Source organism: Arvicola amphibius, chromosome 4 (assembly GCF_903992535.2).
Source record: "Arvicola amphibius chromosome 4, mArvAmp1.2, whole genome shotgun sequence".
NCBI lineage: Eukaryota > Metazoa > Chordata > Mammalia > Rodentia > Cricetidae > Arvicola > Arvicola amphibius.
Window position 1 is genome coordinate 126,356,709 of NC_052050.1, and position 17,967 is coordinate 126,374,675.

Consider the following 17,967-nt stretch of genomic DNA (forward strand, 5'->3'; position numbering starts at 1 on the left):
TATGTGTTTTTGCCTGATGCTACTATACAACCATATGATAATTTTATTTTTTTAATATTTATTTATTTATTTGGTTTTCAAGACAGGGTTTCTCTATGTAGCATTGGCTGTCCTGAAACTAGCTCTGTAGACCAGGCTGGCCTTCAAATCACAGAGATCTGCCTGCCTCTGCCTCCCAAGTGCTGGGATTAAAGATGTGCACCACCATGCAGGAAAAATTAGAGTGAGCCAGGGTTTTTTTTTAGTAACAAATTAAGATGCTAAGAAAGTGTGTACTAGTTATTTACTATAGGATTAATTTGTTTTTGAAGTCATAACTTCCATAAGTTGTAATACTGCATATTCAGATAATATTTGATTCTGGATAACCAGTAATTTCTACAAAATATTCATATATGGTAACTAGTTTTTGTGATTCCCTAGGGGAAACAAATTTTTAAATACTTCTAATGAATTGCTTCTCTGTGAACATCATCAAAGGAAAAGGTCACTGAGGCCTTTTCCTTGGTCATGGCTAATGACTCTGAATTCACTGCTCTGCTCTTCCAGATGTGACCTAGTCATCCAACACTTCTTCCTTAGCAGCGGCCATGTGAGGTTTTCTTCCTGTCAGGCTTTCCCTTCCCATGTACTCTATGGGATTACGTCTCTGTCCTCTCTACATGAAGGTTTTCTGCATGTGTGCTTTAGGTATTTTGTGTGTCTGAGTAGTTCATCTCTACTTACTTTTGCTACATGGTGATTTTTGTCAAAAACTATTTTCCTATATTTAGTATTTCTACAATTTGACCACTGTGGTTTTGCCAGAATTTCATCCTCTGGTTTCATTACCAATCAGTTGTTACCCTGCCACAGATAGCTGCATGTCCTTCGGGCATATCCGTGGTTTACTTTTGCCTGATTGTATCTTTGTCCTCTACCTTCAATCTGAGAACCCTTTCTTCTTGGCCCATAGGATGAAATTCTTGGAGATGCAATTAACCAACTAAGCTTAATAAGTTCCATTTGATAAGCCTTCTGATTCTGCCATGACCCTCTTTATGATTTTATATCATCTCACGTCATATATGACCACTTAAAATGCTTCTAGTCGAAGCCATCCTGTTCCAATTACAGAATAATGTATTATTGCCACTTTCTGATCATGGCATATGGGGCAAAGTTTTGGCTTTGAGACAGATCTGGCTTAACCTCTCAACATCTGATGAACTACATGACCTTTGCCTTGATAGTTGTGTGGTTTTAACTCTTTTTTATCAGATAGGATTGATCACGCTTCGCAAAGATTTTATAAGGTTTCATAGAAATGTCACCACGCTGCTTCACAGCCCTTGCTGGTTCCCATAAATTCCTTCTTCTCCTATGTATTTAGAACAATTGACTTAGTCTTTTTAAGGGCAAACAGCCACTACCAAGGCCATCAAGAACCAATAAAGTTATAGCCACTCCCCCAAAAGATCGCACGCTGACAAATTTTGTGAACAATTAGATAGTAAGCAGTAATTCCTCAGCTGCACTGATTCTTAGATGAAGAAACTTCCAAGCATGGGGTTTTGTTTTGCAGAAAGACGACAGTAATATGAGGAAGACATTATCTGAGATATGTTGCCCTAGTAGATCAGAAAACAAAGCCTGAATTTTAGTATTCATGCATTCATTCATTCATTCATTCATTTCGCATTTTATTGTTGTTGTTGTTATTGTTGTTAAGATTTGCACAGTGAACCACTGTGGGAAAAAATCATTTTATTATGGAAGACCTAGAGATAGTGTGGCTGCTTTGTTTGTATGTTGTATATGCATGTGTATGTATGAGTCTGTGTGCCCATGTGCAATCTGATACAAGTGAACAAAGGCCTAATGTCATGTAGGTATCTTCCTCTGTCATTCTCTTTATGTTTTAGGCAAGACAGGGCCTCCTCGTGAATCTGGAGCCCACTGACTTGGCAAAACTAACTGGTTCAGTGAAACTAGAAATCAGCTTGTCTCCACCCCCCAGCGCTGGCATTACAGGCATGTGCTCCACACCTGTCTTTCTGTCCCCGCCTCCCCCAGCGCTGGCATTACAGGCACGTGCTTGCACACCTGTCTTTCTCTGTGGGTGGTGAGGATCAGACTCAGAGCCCCAGGCTTGCCCAGCAAGCGCTTCCCTGACCGAGCCATCTCCCCGCTCCATGACTGCTTTTGAAAAGATGAGTTGTATTCCAGAACAAATTTCAAAACCGGAATTCATCTTATAGATGATTTTGTTTCTCCTTATCTTGATATCCACTGTGTTATGGAAGTTCCTGAGAAAATTTGGAAATTATTATAGTAATGTATCAACCAATGCATGTTTTGGCAACATGATCATGTATTGGTAGGAATATTTCCAAATTGAAGCCATTAACTGAGTTCTCTGAGTTAGAAGGGTTTGGCTTTGAGAGGGGGATGCAGTCGGGGAGTTGTAGTTTGGTGCAGGGTATGAAGCCCAAGGCCCAGACAGGTATGCCCTCCCACCCCCACTGAACTGCATCTCGAGTGATCTTTCTTCTTCTGCAGCGCTGTGGTGGTGGCACACCCCTTTAATCCCAGCTCTCTGGGAAGCAGAGGCAGTCAGCTCTCTATGAGTTTGAGACCAGCCTGGTTTACAGAGTGAGTTCCAGAACAAGCTTCAAAGCTACAGAGAAACCCTGTCTCGAAAAACAAAAACAAACAAACAAGATCTTTATTCTTCTTATTTTGGAACAGGGCTTCACCAAATCCCCTATGCGACTTTGGACTCACTCTATACCCCAAGTAAGCTTGGAAGTAAGTAGACTTTCTGTGTTAGCCTCTGAAGTCGCTGGGATTGCAGACCTGCACCAGGAGTCCTGGCTAAGAGTCCCTTGGTAGAAGCTCTGTCATTCCGTGTGTGTGTGTTTGTGTGTATACATATACATATATCCTTGCCAGCTGTGGCTGCACATGCCTTTAATCCCAACACTTGTGAGGAGGGATCTCTGTGAATTCAAGAGCAGGGTGTTCTATATTGCAAGTTCTGGGCCAGTCAAGACTACATAGTAAGACCCTGCATCCAAAACAAACAAAGTATGTGTGTGTGTGTGTGTGTGTGTGTGTGTGTGTATGTGTGTATGTGTGTGTGTGTTATACTGATCAAATTGGTACATACTAAGGTGCTGTCAACGTATCTTGCCATCCAGAATTATTCTTATTCTTCTAAGCTCACATCTATAGCTGAAAGCCTTCTCTTCACCTGCAGTGAACTTCCATTTCAAGTGCATTGACTTGAAAGAACTTTTCTCCTCAATTTTTAGCATGGATGATTGTCAATAATTAAATTAATTAATAGTAGGTAGAGTCCTGTCCAAATAGCACATAATACATGTGAAGATATTCTTTTTTATTTTCCTTTTGACACATGGCAATTGCCATGAGTAGGTCTAATATATTTAATCTTAAGTATATCTATAGTATAGATTCATATGCTTGATATCATGTCTGTACTGTTAAAATAACTAACATCTGAAACAAATGCTGTTCATCTGTTTGAGCCTATTAATAGTAGTGTGAAAAAATAACTTTTTATCATTCCCAAACAGAATTTGTAAACACCCTCACACTTGATTACAGTGTACCTAGCTAGCTACAATAAATTATTACAATAAATTATAGTGGAGATGCCATGCTTCCTAGGATAGCCCTATGCTTTCTGTTTTATTTAGTTTAGGCATTTTTGTTTGTTTTTTTTGTTTGTTTGTTTTTGAGACAAGGTTTCATCATGTAGCCAAGGCTAGCTTGCAACTATACTTCTGCCTCAACCTCCCAAGTATAACTTCGCATTATATGGAAGGGGTTGCTAATATTTTTACCTAAAATATCAAGAGCATTTATCTCATCATTTTTTGTACAACTGCTAATAACTCATATTAATTCAGGTAGCAGTAATGAAATTATCTTGTTTATAAGGTTTTCATTTAAGACGTTTTTCTTCCTGGGATCACCTCCTAGTGTGAAAAATGTTCAAAGATAATAGCACATCAATTCAGAAGTGAAATAGATTTGAGATCCCAACATGCTCTCAGCATGAAGGGCTCGTTTATCTGTGTCACTCATAGACCATGTCACAGCTAGAATCCTTACATATCTGCTCCTTGGTTTTAATGTCCAAATACAGAATTTACATCCTTCTAGTTTTACTTCCTTGGGAGATGTTTAACTTTCTTGTCTAAATATTTTTATCTAAAGCTTGTAACAAAATTAACTTTCTATAATATTAAGAAACAGTGTAGATAGTAAATATTTCTATTTTATAGTTCTATAGCATATTACTAACTATACAAGTTTTATAAATTTATCACAATATTACCTTTATATGAACATCAAAACAATTCATTTTGAACAAGCCCGTTCTTAGAATATTTACATGTTCCCGTTCGTGTACGAATCTGCCTTTCTTTTCTAGAATCATCCGTTTTAAAATTTAACATGGTAAATAGTCAGGATACAAACAACACTCTGGGGTTCTCTTTTACTAACAGCACATTAAGAGTTGTTGGTTGTTTCCGAACTCTTTGGTCTTCTCAGTGAAGCCTGGTCTTCCAGTTTGGAGGTCCCATTTGCTAATTTGTACTCTTAGTTATAGCTTGCATCCAATGCTGCCTCTGCGGCCCGGCTGCCTGTGGAACTCGGTCTTAAACTAGTGTTCTGTTCACTTTTAACTCTCCCCTCAGCAGTTAAGCACTCTGCAGCAATGTCTCCTGCTCACACCCTGGAAAGCTCGTTTTAAGAGAAATTCTAAAGGATCAAAGTAAAGGCTTGAACAGTAATAGTAAGAATTCACTGTGGGTTTTCCTTTTTCAATTATGTTGGCATTCTGTTCCCTCTGAACTTGAGTGACAGAATTTTTTTTTAGAGTGTTGTTTTGTAGATCAGAAGGGACCCCTGCTGTGACCTTTGCCAGGGTGTGGTAGTGCAGCCTTGGTGGCCAGCCCTGGGAAGATGGCCTTGGTCTCCCGGTCTTTGTCCACAAGGGTTTCAAAGAAGGGGAAAAAAAAAAAAAACCAGGAGAAGGCCGGACTGCAGAAGAAAATATTTCTCTCCTTGTTTCTCAGAAAGTTGATTATAAAGGAAACAAGGACTCTGGGTTTATTTGTATGGGTGCATACCTGGTGAATTTAAAATATTTGTTGTTGAGCTTGCCAGAAGAGTCTCTGCTAGGAAGGAAAAAAAATAAATATATTTTAGTACTAGCTATAAATTAACAAACTTTTAAAGGGAAAAACACACCAAGAATATTCCAAATGGAAAGGTTGATAAATGGAAATAGTATTGACTTCTTAGTCAGTGAAGCAAAGCACCATGGGAAATTTATACGTCTAAAGTGAATTGTTACCTGGACTTAGCCATGCTTTAGATGTCTAAGTGTTAGATTTAAGAAGGATGGAGATGTACCTAACGAAGGCTCTAGGGATGTAGGAAGCGCCCCTGATGTGTGTGGAAACACAGATACTAGAGAAACTAGACTAGAAAACAGAATGCATGGGGGTACCCCAATATGTTGTAAAGTTAGGTGCATCAACATGGTAGAAACAGCAGTGATGTTAGAAATAACCAGCAATTAGGGTGGAGTTCTTAAAAGAGGAGCCCAAAGATAGAATAAAATAAAATGAAAAAAATAAAAAGATGTAGAAGGTTAAGAAAATGAAACAAAGAAAAAAAACTTAAAAATATAATGACATAAAACAATAAATGATATTTAAGCTTGTCTGAGTCTGATGGATTGAGTCTTGAATTATACAAATTTCATTTGTTCCAAGTTGACTTCTTAGACTCCACCATGGGCAGTAACTTTCTAAGCCAGGGTCTTTCAAGTTGATTTACTCATGTTATACAGCCATGATAGGAATGCCAAAGGTAAATTTAAGCTAATAAACCAATACATTAATGGCTCAACACCACTCCTGGAAGTTCATTCCGCCCACACCAGTTATGCTTTGACAAGCCCAAGAGGACATTGTTGTGCAAGCTAAGTTTGAAAGGCACTGTCTTAAGCTATGGAGTGGTCTGTTGGTACATGCTGCTCATCTTGGTGGCCCTAATCGCTACTCCAGAAGGCCGAAGGTCACAAACTCTGCCTGTACTTGTGACTCAACAGTCTGTCTTGGTTTTTTTGGTTTTTGTTTTGTTTCTTCATATCAGGGACAGACAGCTGTGGCGTGCCTGTACAGTGGCAGGCAGGTGTAGGCTCCTGAATGGAATGCGCTACTGACTCTTCCATCCTTTAGTTCAGGAATTTCACAGACTTTTAGGGCCAGCATCCTCAGGTGATAGACTTATTTCCCAATCTATTGTCAAGTCATTGTAATTTATAGTGTCGGGCGTCTCTGGGTATGTACAGAGAATAAGTTGCTTAAAGGTGTGAAAAAATGGCTTTAAATAAAAATGAATCATTTTCAGGAGCTAATGAGATGACTCAGTGAGTAAAGACTTGCCATGCATGCCTGAGGTCCTGAACTCAGTCCTTTGCATCCCTGGGGAAAACTGGATGGGGCAGTGTTTGCTTATGGTTTTTGTGTTGGAGAGGCTAAGAAAGTTTGGCCAGCCTAGCATGGCGTAGCCTTAGGTCCCAGTGAGAGATGACCATGTCAAAAAACAAGATGGCTGACTCCTGAAGCATGGCACATAGGTTGACCTCTCCCAACTCATGACTGCACACAAATGCATATTCACACATGCCTGCCCACACACACACACACATACCTCTCACACAAAATGAACGTTCTTCTTGTGAACTTTCTTTAGTTTCTGTTTATTTATCCGTAAGAATTTAATGTTTCTTGGCACCATTCTCTTTTCAGCTTTTAATCAATTGTGAACATGTTAAATATACACCTGACGGATAATTCTGTTAGATTTGTAATGTAAAATTTGGAACTTGGTAGTGAAAAATTCAAAGACTAAGAAACAGGTGTTCAGAACGCTTAGGTCATAGTCCGCATCATCTCTCGGGTAGAATTCATTTCAGATGCATGCTGTCAAATTGTTTGTGTCCGATTTTCTTTCTTCAGTACTTAATAAAGACTTGAAGAACACAAATAACTAAATGAGTGACAGTAGGGAAAATGAACATAGCACAGTAACAGTGAGAGGTTCTATATTTTAATTTTATTTTTAAAGTATCATAAAATGAGTCCCGAGAAGCCGAGCCATTGTTTTGACACCAAGTGGATTAAACTATTTTGAACTCAGGAGCTAATTTTAGCTTCCATGCATTTCCAGGTAAATTTAATCCACAAGTATAGGATTCATTTGCTTTAGATCTGAAAATGTCATTTTGGGAGAGGTGTTTGATGTTCAGGAAATCTTGTGAGACCTTTAATAAGCCTCTTAAGTCCAGAGTTACATTTTGCCGGAAGGAAAAGGAACCTATCTATGCCTTGAGTTTTTCTTACCTCTGAAATGAAAACTTGGGGCATTGGAAAGATGGAACATCTGGCCAGATGCAGCCAGGCCCGCTGCCATGTTGCTGAAGTCAGAGCATCAAATGTGACAAAATTGAAATCAATGTATATGCTGGGAGCTGCATTTCGATTCTACAAAGGTCAATGAGAGCAGAGCAGTCAGACATTTCATTTAAACAGTTTGGTGTAAACCACCCTCTTTCTCCAACAGAGACCCTAAGAAGAGGAAGAAATAATCAACAGAGCCTTGCAGTAGTGACACCTACCCTATAGTGTGTAATAGATGTACGCTATACAGTAGTGTTCAATAGATGTACACTATACAGTAGTGTGCAATAGATGTACACTATACAGTAGTGTGCAATAGATGTACACTATTCAGTAGTGTGCAATAGATGTACACTATTCAGTAGTGTGCAATAGACGTACACTATACAGTAGCATTCAATAGACTACACTGTACAGTAATGTGCAATAGAGTGCAATAGACTTACATTATACAGTAGTGTGCAACACAATAGAAATATTTTCCAGGTGTCCTTCTGCCCTTATCAAAGCCTTCCAATGTGCCTTAGGGCACAGGATCCATCCGAACACCAACTACCACATTCTTTATTTCCATTGTTAATCTCTATAAAGGTTTTTAATACAGTATAAAACGTTGAAGAAAACAAACTGTTTTCTATGCAGATAACCACATATGCATTTAAGCTAATTAAAATTTCATTCAGTAGTTGCACACTTTTCTGTTTGACTTTTTATTTTCTCTGCTAATCCCCCCAGTGAGGAAGTGTCTCAAATGACTTGGAATACTGCTACACACATTTTCCAGAGGTATTTTTCTTTCGGGTGCCTGAAATTTCTAACTTCTTAAGCCATTCACTTCATATTAGAGGAGTAACATGATTATCTTAATCTACTGAACAAAATATAACTATTAACCCACTTTTTTTAGTGACTCGTGAGTGTGTAATAACTTTCATAATTTTGTACTTTGGAGCTAAGTGTTGATTTATTGATATTTTATGTGATAGAGTTTAGAAAGGCACATTTAACAAACCCAAAATATCTTCACTAAAAAATCTCTCGGTGGCATTTTGTGTGATTATTAATTAGAAAGACAGAATCAAAAGTGAAGGGTTGCGCGGAGCAGTGCAGACCTGCTCAGACATGGTGTAAAAAGCAAAACAACAAGCGTGTGTTTGGGCCTGGGATCAGAGTAGAAAGAAACAGTGGCTGCCCCTGGAGAAGTGAGTTTGGATTCCCAGTAGGCAACTTAAAAAACGGGATGTGGCAGTGGCCAACTCTAATCCCAGCCCTGGGAGGCAGAGAAAAGAGGATATGGTGTGTGTGTCATGGGGTGCGGGTATGGATTGGCCACCCTGTCTAACCAGCTGGCAAGCTCTAGGTTCAATGAGTGATCCTGTCTCACAAAGTAAAGTGGAGAGCAGAGGGAGAGGGCCCCTCCACAGGCGCAAGCATGCGCGCGCGCGCGCGCACACACACACACACACACACACACGTGTATACAGCACAGACACACGTGTATACAGCACACACACGTGTATACAGCACACACACACACAGTGGGGCGGGGGGGGGGGGGAGAATGAACTTGTCCACTTGGACAAAGAGAAAGGAAGAAGCCTGCTGTGAAGGAAAGGCTAATGGGTCCTCTGCTTGAATACCCAGGGTAGAAGAAGGGGCAGGCAGGAAGGAAGAGGAATTGGAAATAATCAAAAATCCTCGGAGAGACCCAAAGGCTGGAGTTACTAAGCAGTGACCAAGAAGACAGGAAATGGGGACAGCAAGAAAGAAGAGGAAAGCCAGTCTTTGTCCCTACTAACTTTGTAGTTGTGACATGACCCATACACAGATACATCACAGACTCCATTAAAAATACAAACTAGAGCCCAGGGTGGGGGTGGAATTGTAAAGGTCGGTCCAAAGGCAAATCAACAAAGAGGCAGATCTTTCCATTTCCGAAGACAAAAGAGCGAGCTTTAATTGTGCCCCACATCGAGTAATCCTTTCCATTGGTACAGTCGCCGGCTGCACAGCGTTCCAAGTTAATGAGGCAACGGAGCTAGGTCGTTCCTGTCCCCTTGTTGTTGTTGTTGCTAAAGAGAATCCCCCTCCCCTCACGAGTCCAAAGCCACAAAGCAACCGTTAGTGTTCAGTGACCTTCCGCACCAGCTGTCTTTGGGGCTTTGAAATCGATTTTCCTCCTCTCGGTCTCTGATAGTCCGTCTTCAAGTATGCTTCTCTAGTCCACTGCCGGAGTGAAAACGGTGGCACAAATAGCTGAGGAACTAGAGACGGGCGTCATGCAGAGCATCATTAGAGACACCAGAACGAAACCAGCCCGCTCCGTTGTGCTCTATGGTAAAAAGCAGTCGCCACTGCTTTATTGCTAAATACAATGGGGGGGTCATATTCTCACATAAGCCATTCCCAAATATGGTTTGAGGAGTAAAGAAAAATTCAGTCTTTATTCTACAAACCTCATATGGAAGCCAAGACAAAACATGTTTTTTTAAGAATTTTTTGCAGAATTTTTTTATATGTGAGAAGCACATTTCCATAGCTGAATGCCCTGGCCGGGAGCTGTGGGACCATAGGCTAATGGCATGCAGAAATGGGCCTCATGGAGAATTAGGTGACAAGATCGTTTTCCCCAATGGCAAGTCAATATACATGCTTTGATTAGGTGAATTTCAATCTTCATGGAATACTTGTGGCCTTATGAACATAAAGGAAGCGCTATTAAGTCTTAGGGGAAGCACAGAAGGGCTGACAGGCCCACATTGATGAGAACATAAACCTCACAGTGCCTTCTTGTTTGTACATTGCAACGGTAAAGGCATTGTTGCCTTTCAAAAGACGGCAGGCTGTCCAAACCTCATCACTAGCCCAGATCTACCAGACATGCAAGCACATGTTTTCTGCTATAGGAAATACATAGACATGGACTTTTCCTTCTCTGCCTAAAAATTTGTACATGTGTGTTTACCATGTCTATTTGAGGCTTCATGTGATCTGAAGGGGTCAGTTAGCATACAAATGATGATGTGGAAGAAAACCAACTTAAACAGCTTACTAATGCTTTCCTTACATATTAGAAAAGTATCTGAAAATCCTGAATGCCCATTATTTTAAAATGGAAGATACCAGTGAGGTGCTCCTTTTTCAATACTTTCTAAACTCTGGCATTAATTAAGCCCATGCCCTAAGTCTCTTCTAATTTGCATCGCCATTTAGATAGCTAGGGAGAAAATGCCTTACTCCTGGGAGTAAAAGTAACCCCTCCCCCAAAATAATGTTTTGTCTTGTAGTAGAAAAAGCAATTGTATGCATTTAGTAAATTAGAAACTCTTTGGAGGAAACGGGTTTTAATTTCCACTAATATAGGTCAGTAATGTTGCTGAGGATATGAACCCAGAGCTTTGTGTCTTTTTAGGCACATGCTGTTCCTCTGAAGTTTACCCCTGGATGGTTGGTTCATTTGTGTTTTTAGTGATATATCCACGTTTTTAATCTAAAGAAATAATTTCATGGCAATCTAAGCCTAGTGTTTGAAAGAGTTCCTTGCCAGAACCACCAGTCACAGCACGCTCTGATATCTCGGGTTTACAGGTAGAAACAGAGACGTCCGATTTGAAGTTAGCATCTAATAAACTCGTCATCTTATCGTGCTTGTAGATATTCCCGTATCTAGTATCTGCTGGGAAGGGCTGAGGTCATGGTCTTGAGTCTCAAAGGCTCAGGTTCAAATCCCATCCGTCATTGAGAGGTTATTGAGACCACGTCATGTCAATCCGTGTGTCGTTGCTGTCGCAAAATAGCTGAGGCAAGCAAAGTCACAAATGGTTCACTTGAGTGGAGGATTTTAGTCTACCATGGCCTGCTCTGTTGCTTTTCGGCGTGCGTTACATCAGAAATAGCCTGCTAGGGAGGATAGAGCGCAATAATGTCCTTACCTTATCATAGCTAAGAACGGGGAAGGAGAGGCACAGAAAGTGTGGGGTAGACACATACATACACACACAGAGAGAGAAAGAGAGAGAGAGAGAGAGAGAGAGAGAGAGAGAGAGAGAGAGAGAGAGAGAGAGAGAGAGAGAGAGAGAGAGAGAGAGAGAGAACATGCTAGGGCATTACCTGTTGACCTCTTTGCTTCAGGTGGGCTTCGCCTCCCAGTCTTCACCACCTGCCAATAATGACCTCCCTTTCTGACTCCTCCATTGGATAGACACACTGATGAGTTTAGTAATCACATGACCACCATGCTGGGTGAGTTCCACCGGCTAAACCCAGCCATCCTGTTCCGTTCCCTAGAGACTGCCAACCCCTCAAATCTGTCTTTATCTTTTCTTTTCTAAGCACTAATATACCTAAACCCATGAGCTTGTTCCCCCCTCTGTCCAACACTCCCGAAGCACTTACTATGTTTGAAGTATTTTATGGTCTTCTACAGTCAATTTAAACCTCACAAGTCCTATGACAGAAAAGTACAGAGAGAGGTTAAGGAACCTTTCTCAAACACGCCTAGTGAATAGGAAAGATTTTAAACGTTAGCAGTCCAGCTTCCCAGGTCTGTGTTATGAGCTTCTTAACCCGTTTGATATATTTAGCCTTTTTTAAATACGCCATAAGCATATGTGTGTTAAAATGGAAAACGCTTAGCTATGAACCCCATAAGCGCAACTTACATAAAGGCTATACCGTACTACGCAGAGAATGAAAGGACTCTTCTAACCTCTTGAATATGAAAAATTACAGCCTGCTGACTGCATTGGACACCTTCGACCAGGATGTGATAATAGTTCATGTTAGGGCTTGGATGTGAGCAGTGTTATCATGCTAAACAAAAGCCATGAAATGTGGAGTGTTTCTCAGTGTGAACACTTTGACTGTTAAGAGAACATGAAGCTGAGGTGGTCATGTGGTGGGGAGTGGATCTGGGCAGAGCTGAAGTGGGGATGAGGGATTGATATGGTCAAAATGTATTTTACACATGTATGAACTTCTCCGAGATTGACTTTTAAAAAATCAAAATAAAAGAGTCTTAGGATCGGTCACCTTTTCCAGAGAACTTTTTACTCAGGGTTCTTGGCATCTGTTTATTGAATTGCTGCTTAGCCATTTGCAAGCTGCAGTTCTGAGGCCGTTTGCCCATTGTTGGACAGTTTAGTGAGGGAATCTGTCTCTGTGACCGACAGGCCGCCGTGCTGATCTCTCCGTTTATTTAGACTTGGTCTTTAAACTGTATCCTGTGATTCTCTCCCTCTGCCAGGCCCCACAAGATTTACCCTGCTGATTACATTTGACACGTGCTAAAAATAAAACAGTTGACCACCTCCGAGACCTGACCAGCTGCCCTTGCAGGCTTAAGGGCCCTCAGCAATAGGGGAACAGGCAAGAATGAGATCATTTCCATGGCTACCTTGAAAGTCAGTGAGGCGGCAGAACATGGGCAGGACGTGGACACGTGCTTCTACATGAGCACACATTCTCCTGCACCATGCATACAAGCACAGCTATGAACCATGACTAACTTTATAATATGATTTAGAGGAACTAATCACGAGGCCATTCTCCATTGTACAAGTCAGTTCTCACCGTTCACTGTGTGGGTTCCAAGGATGTTACAGCAGGCTTCTGTTCAGGAGGCAGTGCAACCGGGGTAATCCTGTAGTCTCTCAAGATGTCTCCTGAAGCCATAGGGGATACTTGTGTGCATATGCCCTGACATCCTTGGGGCCCACAGGCAAGCTGTCTTCCATACATGCTCCATGCCATGGCTGCATGTGTGCGCACGCACGCGCACACGCGCGCGCACACACACACACACACACACACACCTCAAACAAATAAATAAATAGATGTTAAAAATAAATGTCAGATGAGGCAGGGCTTGGGATGTGGTTCCGCTGGTAGAGGGCTTGCCTAGCATGTGGGATACCTTGGGTTTGGTGCCACGCACCTCATAAACTAGAGGTGGTGTGGCACCCACCTGCAATCCCAGCACTCAGGAAGAAAGATCAGAAGTTCAAGACCATCTTCAGTTGCAGAGAGAGTACAAAGCCAGCCTGGGTTACCTGAGATCTTATCTCCAAACAGAATGGATGAGAGAAATGAGAGGAAGGGAGAGAGGGAAAGAGAGAGAGAGAGACTGACTCCGCAGGAGACACAGAAGAGAGTTAGTCTGTGTCCGTACTTTGCTGCTCTTTGAAACTCCTATCTTGACATGTCCGTGTCTCATGACGGTATTCTCCCTTTCCGCAGGCATTTCCTATTCAAAACAGGGACAGGGACGACGCCACTGTTCAGTACGGCAACCCCGGGTTACACGATGGCATCTGGCTCTGTTTATTCACCGCCTACCCGGCCACTTCCTAGAAACACCCTATCAAGAAGTGCTTTTAAATTCAAGAAGTCTTCAAAGTACTGCAGCTGGAGATGCACCGCGCTGTGCGCTGTAGGGGTCTCGGTGCTGCTGGCCATACTCCTGTCCTACTTCATAGGTAAGAGCGCGGCTTAGCCCCCGTTTGCCCGTCAGTTGATGCATTCTAGTAGTGTGTTTTTAGTTTGGTTTATTTCCTTTGGTCTAGAGTATATGATAAGGTATTATCTTCTAACATCAATGTTGTTGACATATTGGAAGTCAGGAAATGTTTCAGTAATTTCAGTAGATGTGATCAGTACAAAAACTGGCTTGTATAGTTCATTTCCTTAAGTGCTAAGTATATTCTTGAATACAAATATTATTCTTTTTATTGATGCCATCATTCATGAAATATTGGTCACTATGACGTTTCCTACATTCAAAATCATTCATAGACTTTTAGGATTCAATACTAGGTAGGAATCTCCTTCAATTCATGCTCGTGAATGGGACTCTCTGATCTCTGTGCTATAACATGTGATTCCATGAACTCGGCTGTCTACATGTAAACCTGATCACTCGGGACTCTTATCTTCTATTCAGGAACACCCCAGAGAACTGAGCCTCTTAAACTAATGAGTGGTTACATGCTCGTTCATATATGTGAGGTTTTCACCTCCTCTAATGCACTGCTCGTGTTTTGCACTTAGTCAAAACCCGGATGCTAGAGCTCCTATCTTCCTTTTGTTTTACTATTTCATAATGTATTTGAGCATTTATACTGCTGGCAATGGCTCTCATAAATGTCAGAAAGGCTACATGGTATTCTGATCTGCTTCTTTGGAAAAGGAAAAGCCTTCCACATTGAAATGCTCATGGTATCCACTAAGATAAATCACAGGCTGTGTGGTTTATACACCAGGAACAACAGCCAGCGATGCATCTCCAAGTTTACAAAGCAATTTGTGATGCCCCATGAAATTCTATCACTACAGACGAGTATCCCAGAGCTCTGAATAGAACGCTATATGCTCTTGCGGTGGGCCTCTCTCCGCCAGTCCCTGCAATGTTCCTCAGATATCAATTACATACTTTGGAATGTGAAGTAACCATTTTTTGAGTCTCTGTGGTTAATGGAAATGCCGAACTCTAGAGCATGAAAGAACTTGGGAGATAATTGAGTCAGGGATGGCAGCCGTGTGGCGTGTTATGGACTGTTATTTCGAATTCTTCGACCGTGGATGACATCACTAATGATTCAGAGCTCAGTTTCACTCCGAACATGGAGACATCCTCATTATCCTCATCAGGATGCTCAGACAACCCCGCAACAGTCGCCAGCCGTCAATCAGAGGGAAGCAGGATGAAATGCATCTATCATATTTTCTTTTAGCCAAGTTGACTTTCTTCTCCTAAGACAGCAGCCCAGACACCTTACATCATAGCATCACACCCAGGCGAGACCACACTGTGCTTCTGATTTTCCCGGCAGCATCAACACTCAGGGTTAATTTCTAGTCCTCAATTAGAAAATACCCTGGCCATTAAGAGAATCCTCTCTAGTTGGCTGTATAAATTATTTGTAACTGTCAGAAGCGTGCCGCTGAAGAATTTTAAATGAATTTGTGATATGCAAGTCTTATATGGAACGTGACCAGTTACCCATATGAGTTCGTAGGGGATTTTTTTTAACGTGATGTACCCCAGATAGATGCTGTGGCAGGGCCGGCATCCAGAGTTGGGCCGGCCACATCTGTATCTGTTGTGATTGGCAAGTGTCTATCCTTGCAATGGTTTGAAGGTCGGCTGGATATGAGCCTGTTTTATTTTTTGTAGTGTGACTGCCAGGAAAAGTATCGCTCAAGTGTGCTTTACATGGTGCCACGTGCATTCTCTCTAAGGGATCCTTTAATAAATATAATATCCAACTTCTAAATAAAACCTCAAGAACTTGCTCTTTCCTGCATTGCCTGACACATTGTTGCGCCATCAGCATGGTACTTGACATCTTCTGGTCCCACTGGTGCCCTTTTCCCTTTACTGCTTGTTTTCTCCACGTGGAAACATGCAAAGTCTTCATGTCCTCCTTTCGGGTACATACAGGTGTTTGCAGGACATCTGTTTTGATGGCATTAATGTCGTGGAACGGAAGGAGATGAAATTCCAATGGCAGCTAGCAAAAATTACTCCGGCCCCGAGAAATTCTGCTTAGAATTGTCATTGACTTTCTAGTATTTAAATGACTATCAAACTGACACGCCTGGTCTTCAATCCAATACCACGTTATGTTTCTTCATCGGTTCGTGTGATACATCTGTTTTGGTTAAAGAAGCTGCCTTCCCCCTTGAAAAGGGAACAGGCCGTTTTTCTTGGGGAAGGTTGTCCTTGGCTAGTAAGTTTACCTGTAAGGCAGAGAAAGAGGGAGGGGGGAAGAAGGAGAGGAGAAGAGAGAGGGAGGGAGGGAGGGAGGGAGAGAGAGAGAGAGAGAGAGAGAGAGAGAGAGAGAGAGAGAGAGAGAGGTGATGCCTGCCTGCCCAGTCAGATCAATCTAATAAAAGGCAAGCATCACTAGAGAGGAGTGTCCTCCTCAGGCCTACTTCACCCCATTCATACAAATGACCCATCCATAGACCTTGCTCTTCATTACTCTGGTTGATTATTCATGTGAAGCAAAAGCTTAAAAATGAGGGCTTTAAAAAAAAAAAAAAAAAACGCTGAAGGAATTATTCCAGAATATTCAAGAATACTCTTTATACCTTCCAGTTTAATAATAAAAGGCTAAGAATTGTGTCTGTCCCCTGCCTCTTTCCTGAGATGAAATCTCAGGAGGGTCAGGGTGGATAACTTCTAAAACACGGGGAGGAGAGAGAGGCACACAGACTTTGTTGTTTGTTCTTCCCCATTTCTATCAAACCTTCAAAAAGTACAGAAAGACCTACGAAGAAGGTGAAAATTAATTGCGATCATAGGACACCGCTCTTAGCTTTTAGGGAGGCAAAGGTGCTTGCTGCTAAGCCCAGCTGTCTGATTGATCCCTGCACACAGCGGAAGGAGAAAGCCGGCTCCCTCCAGTTGCCCCTTGTAGCTGTTTCTCCATGCGTGTGTGCAGCTTGAGATCCGTGGTGTACACTTATGTTCACCAGTCTTTCCTCGGGGATTTGCTAGATGCTGTCTCTATCATTTTACTCACTGGCTGCTTTTAAGTTAACCGGTCTCCAAAACGCAGTAACTGTTCTATGCATGTGACAATGTCTCTGTTCGTGTGAGTTGATCAAACTCTATCTCTAGAAATTTCTTGAAGGAAGCTGCTGCGCAGGTGCCCTTTAAAGGAAGGCAGGTGCACTTTGAACTTTGTAGCCCACTTTGCTGTCACCCTCATTTACATGAGCACCAATGCTGCAGTCGACTTTATATTCTATCATTATTTTTGACCATTGCCAACCTCTTACATTAAACAGTTTTTGTTTTAATATATTACTAGTTATAACTTTTAATGTTTGTTGGTCATTTGCAGTTCTTTTTTGGAATTAGATCAATTTTCCTCCATTTTCCCATTGGAGGTTTTCTTCTATGTATTTTTTTTTGCATTGTGTATTTTTAGTTCATGGGGGTGTGGCATGCACATAGCACAGAATGTGTGGGCAGGGCTGAGGACAACTTTCAGGGCGTAGCTCTGTCCTCTGACTCGGTATGGTGCAGCTGTCAACCAGATTGTCAGGGTAGGCAATGACGACCTTTACCCGCTGAGTCATCTCATTGGCCTTCTATTCCTTTTGTGTGTGCACGCATGTGTGCGTGTGTATATGTGTGTGCACGCATGAATGCATGCGTGTGTGCATGCGTGTGTATGTGTAAGTGTGTGTGTGTGTATGTCTGTGTGTGTTGAGAATTGCTAGGGACAGGAAACGGTCTTGCTATATAGTTCATGCTGGTGTAATACTGGCTCTGTAGTGTAGTCTGGCCTCAAACATACAGCAATCCTCCTGCTCCCTTCTTCTCCATATTGAGATTACAGGAGGGATCCACCACATCTGGCTTCTCTGCTTTATTTTAATTTAATTTTATTTTATTTTACCTTGAAGCAACATTTAAGATGTGAATGTTTTGCCTTCTATGTTAAATATTTTTATAACATTATTA

At 41.6% G+C, this 17,967-nt stretch overlaps 1 protein-coding gene across 1 annotated transcript in view; it reads left to right on the plus strand.

The window, feature by feature from the left end:
• Positions 1–17,967, plus strand: part of LOC119811607 (teneurin-3) — a 378,529-nt gene that overhangs the window by 195,927 nt on the left and 164,635 nt on the right. The window contains 1 exon segment of the mRNA XM_042054919.1: positions 13,728–13,966. Coding sequence (XP_041910853.1) covers positions 13,728–13,966 — 239 coding nt within the window.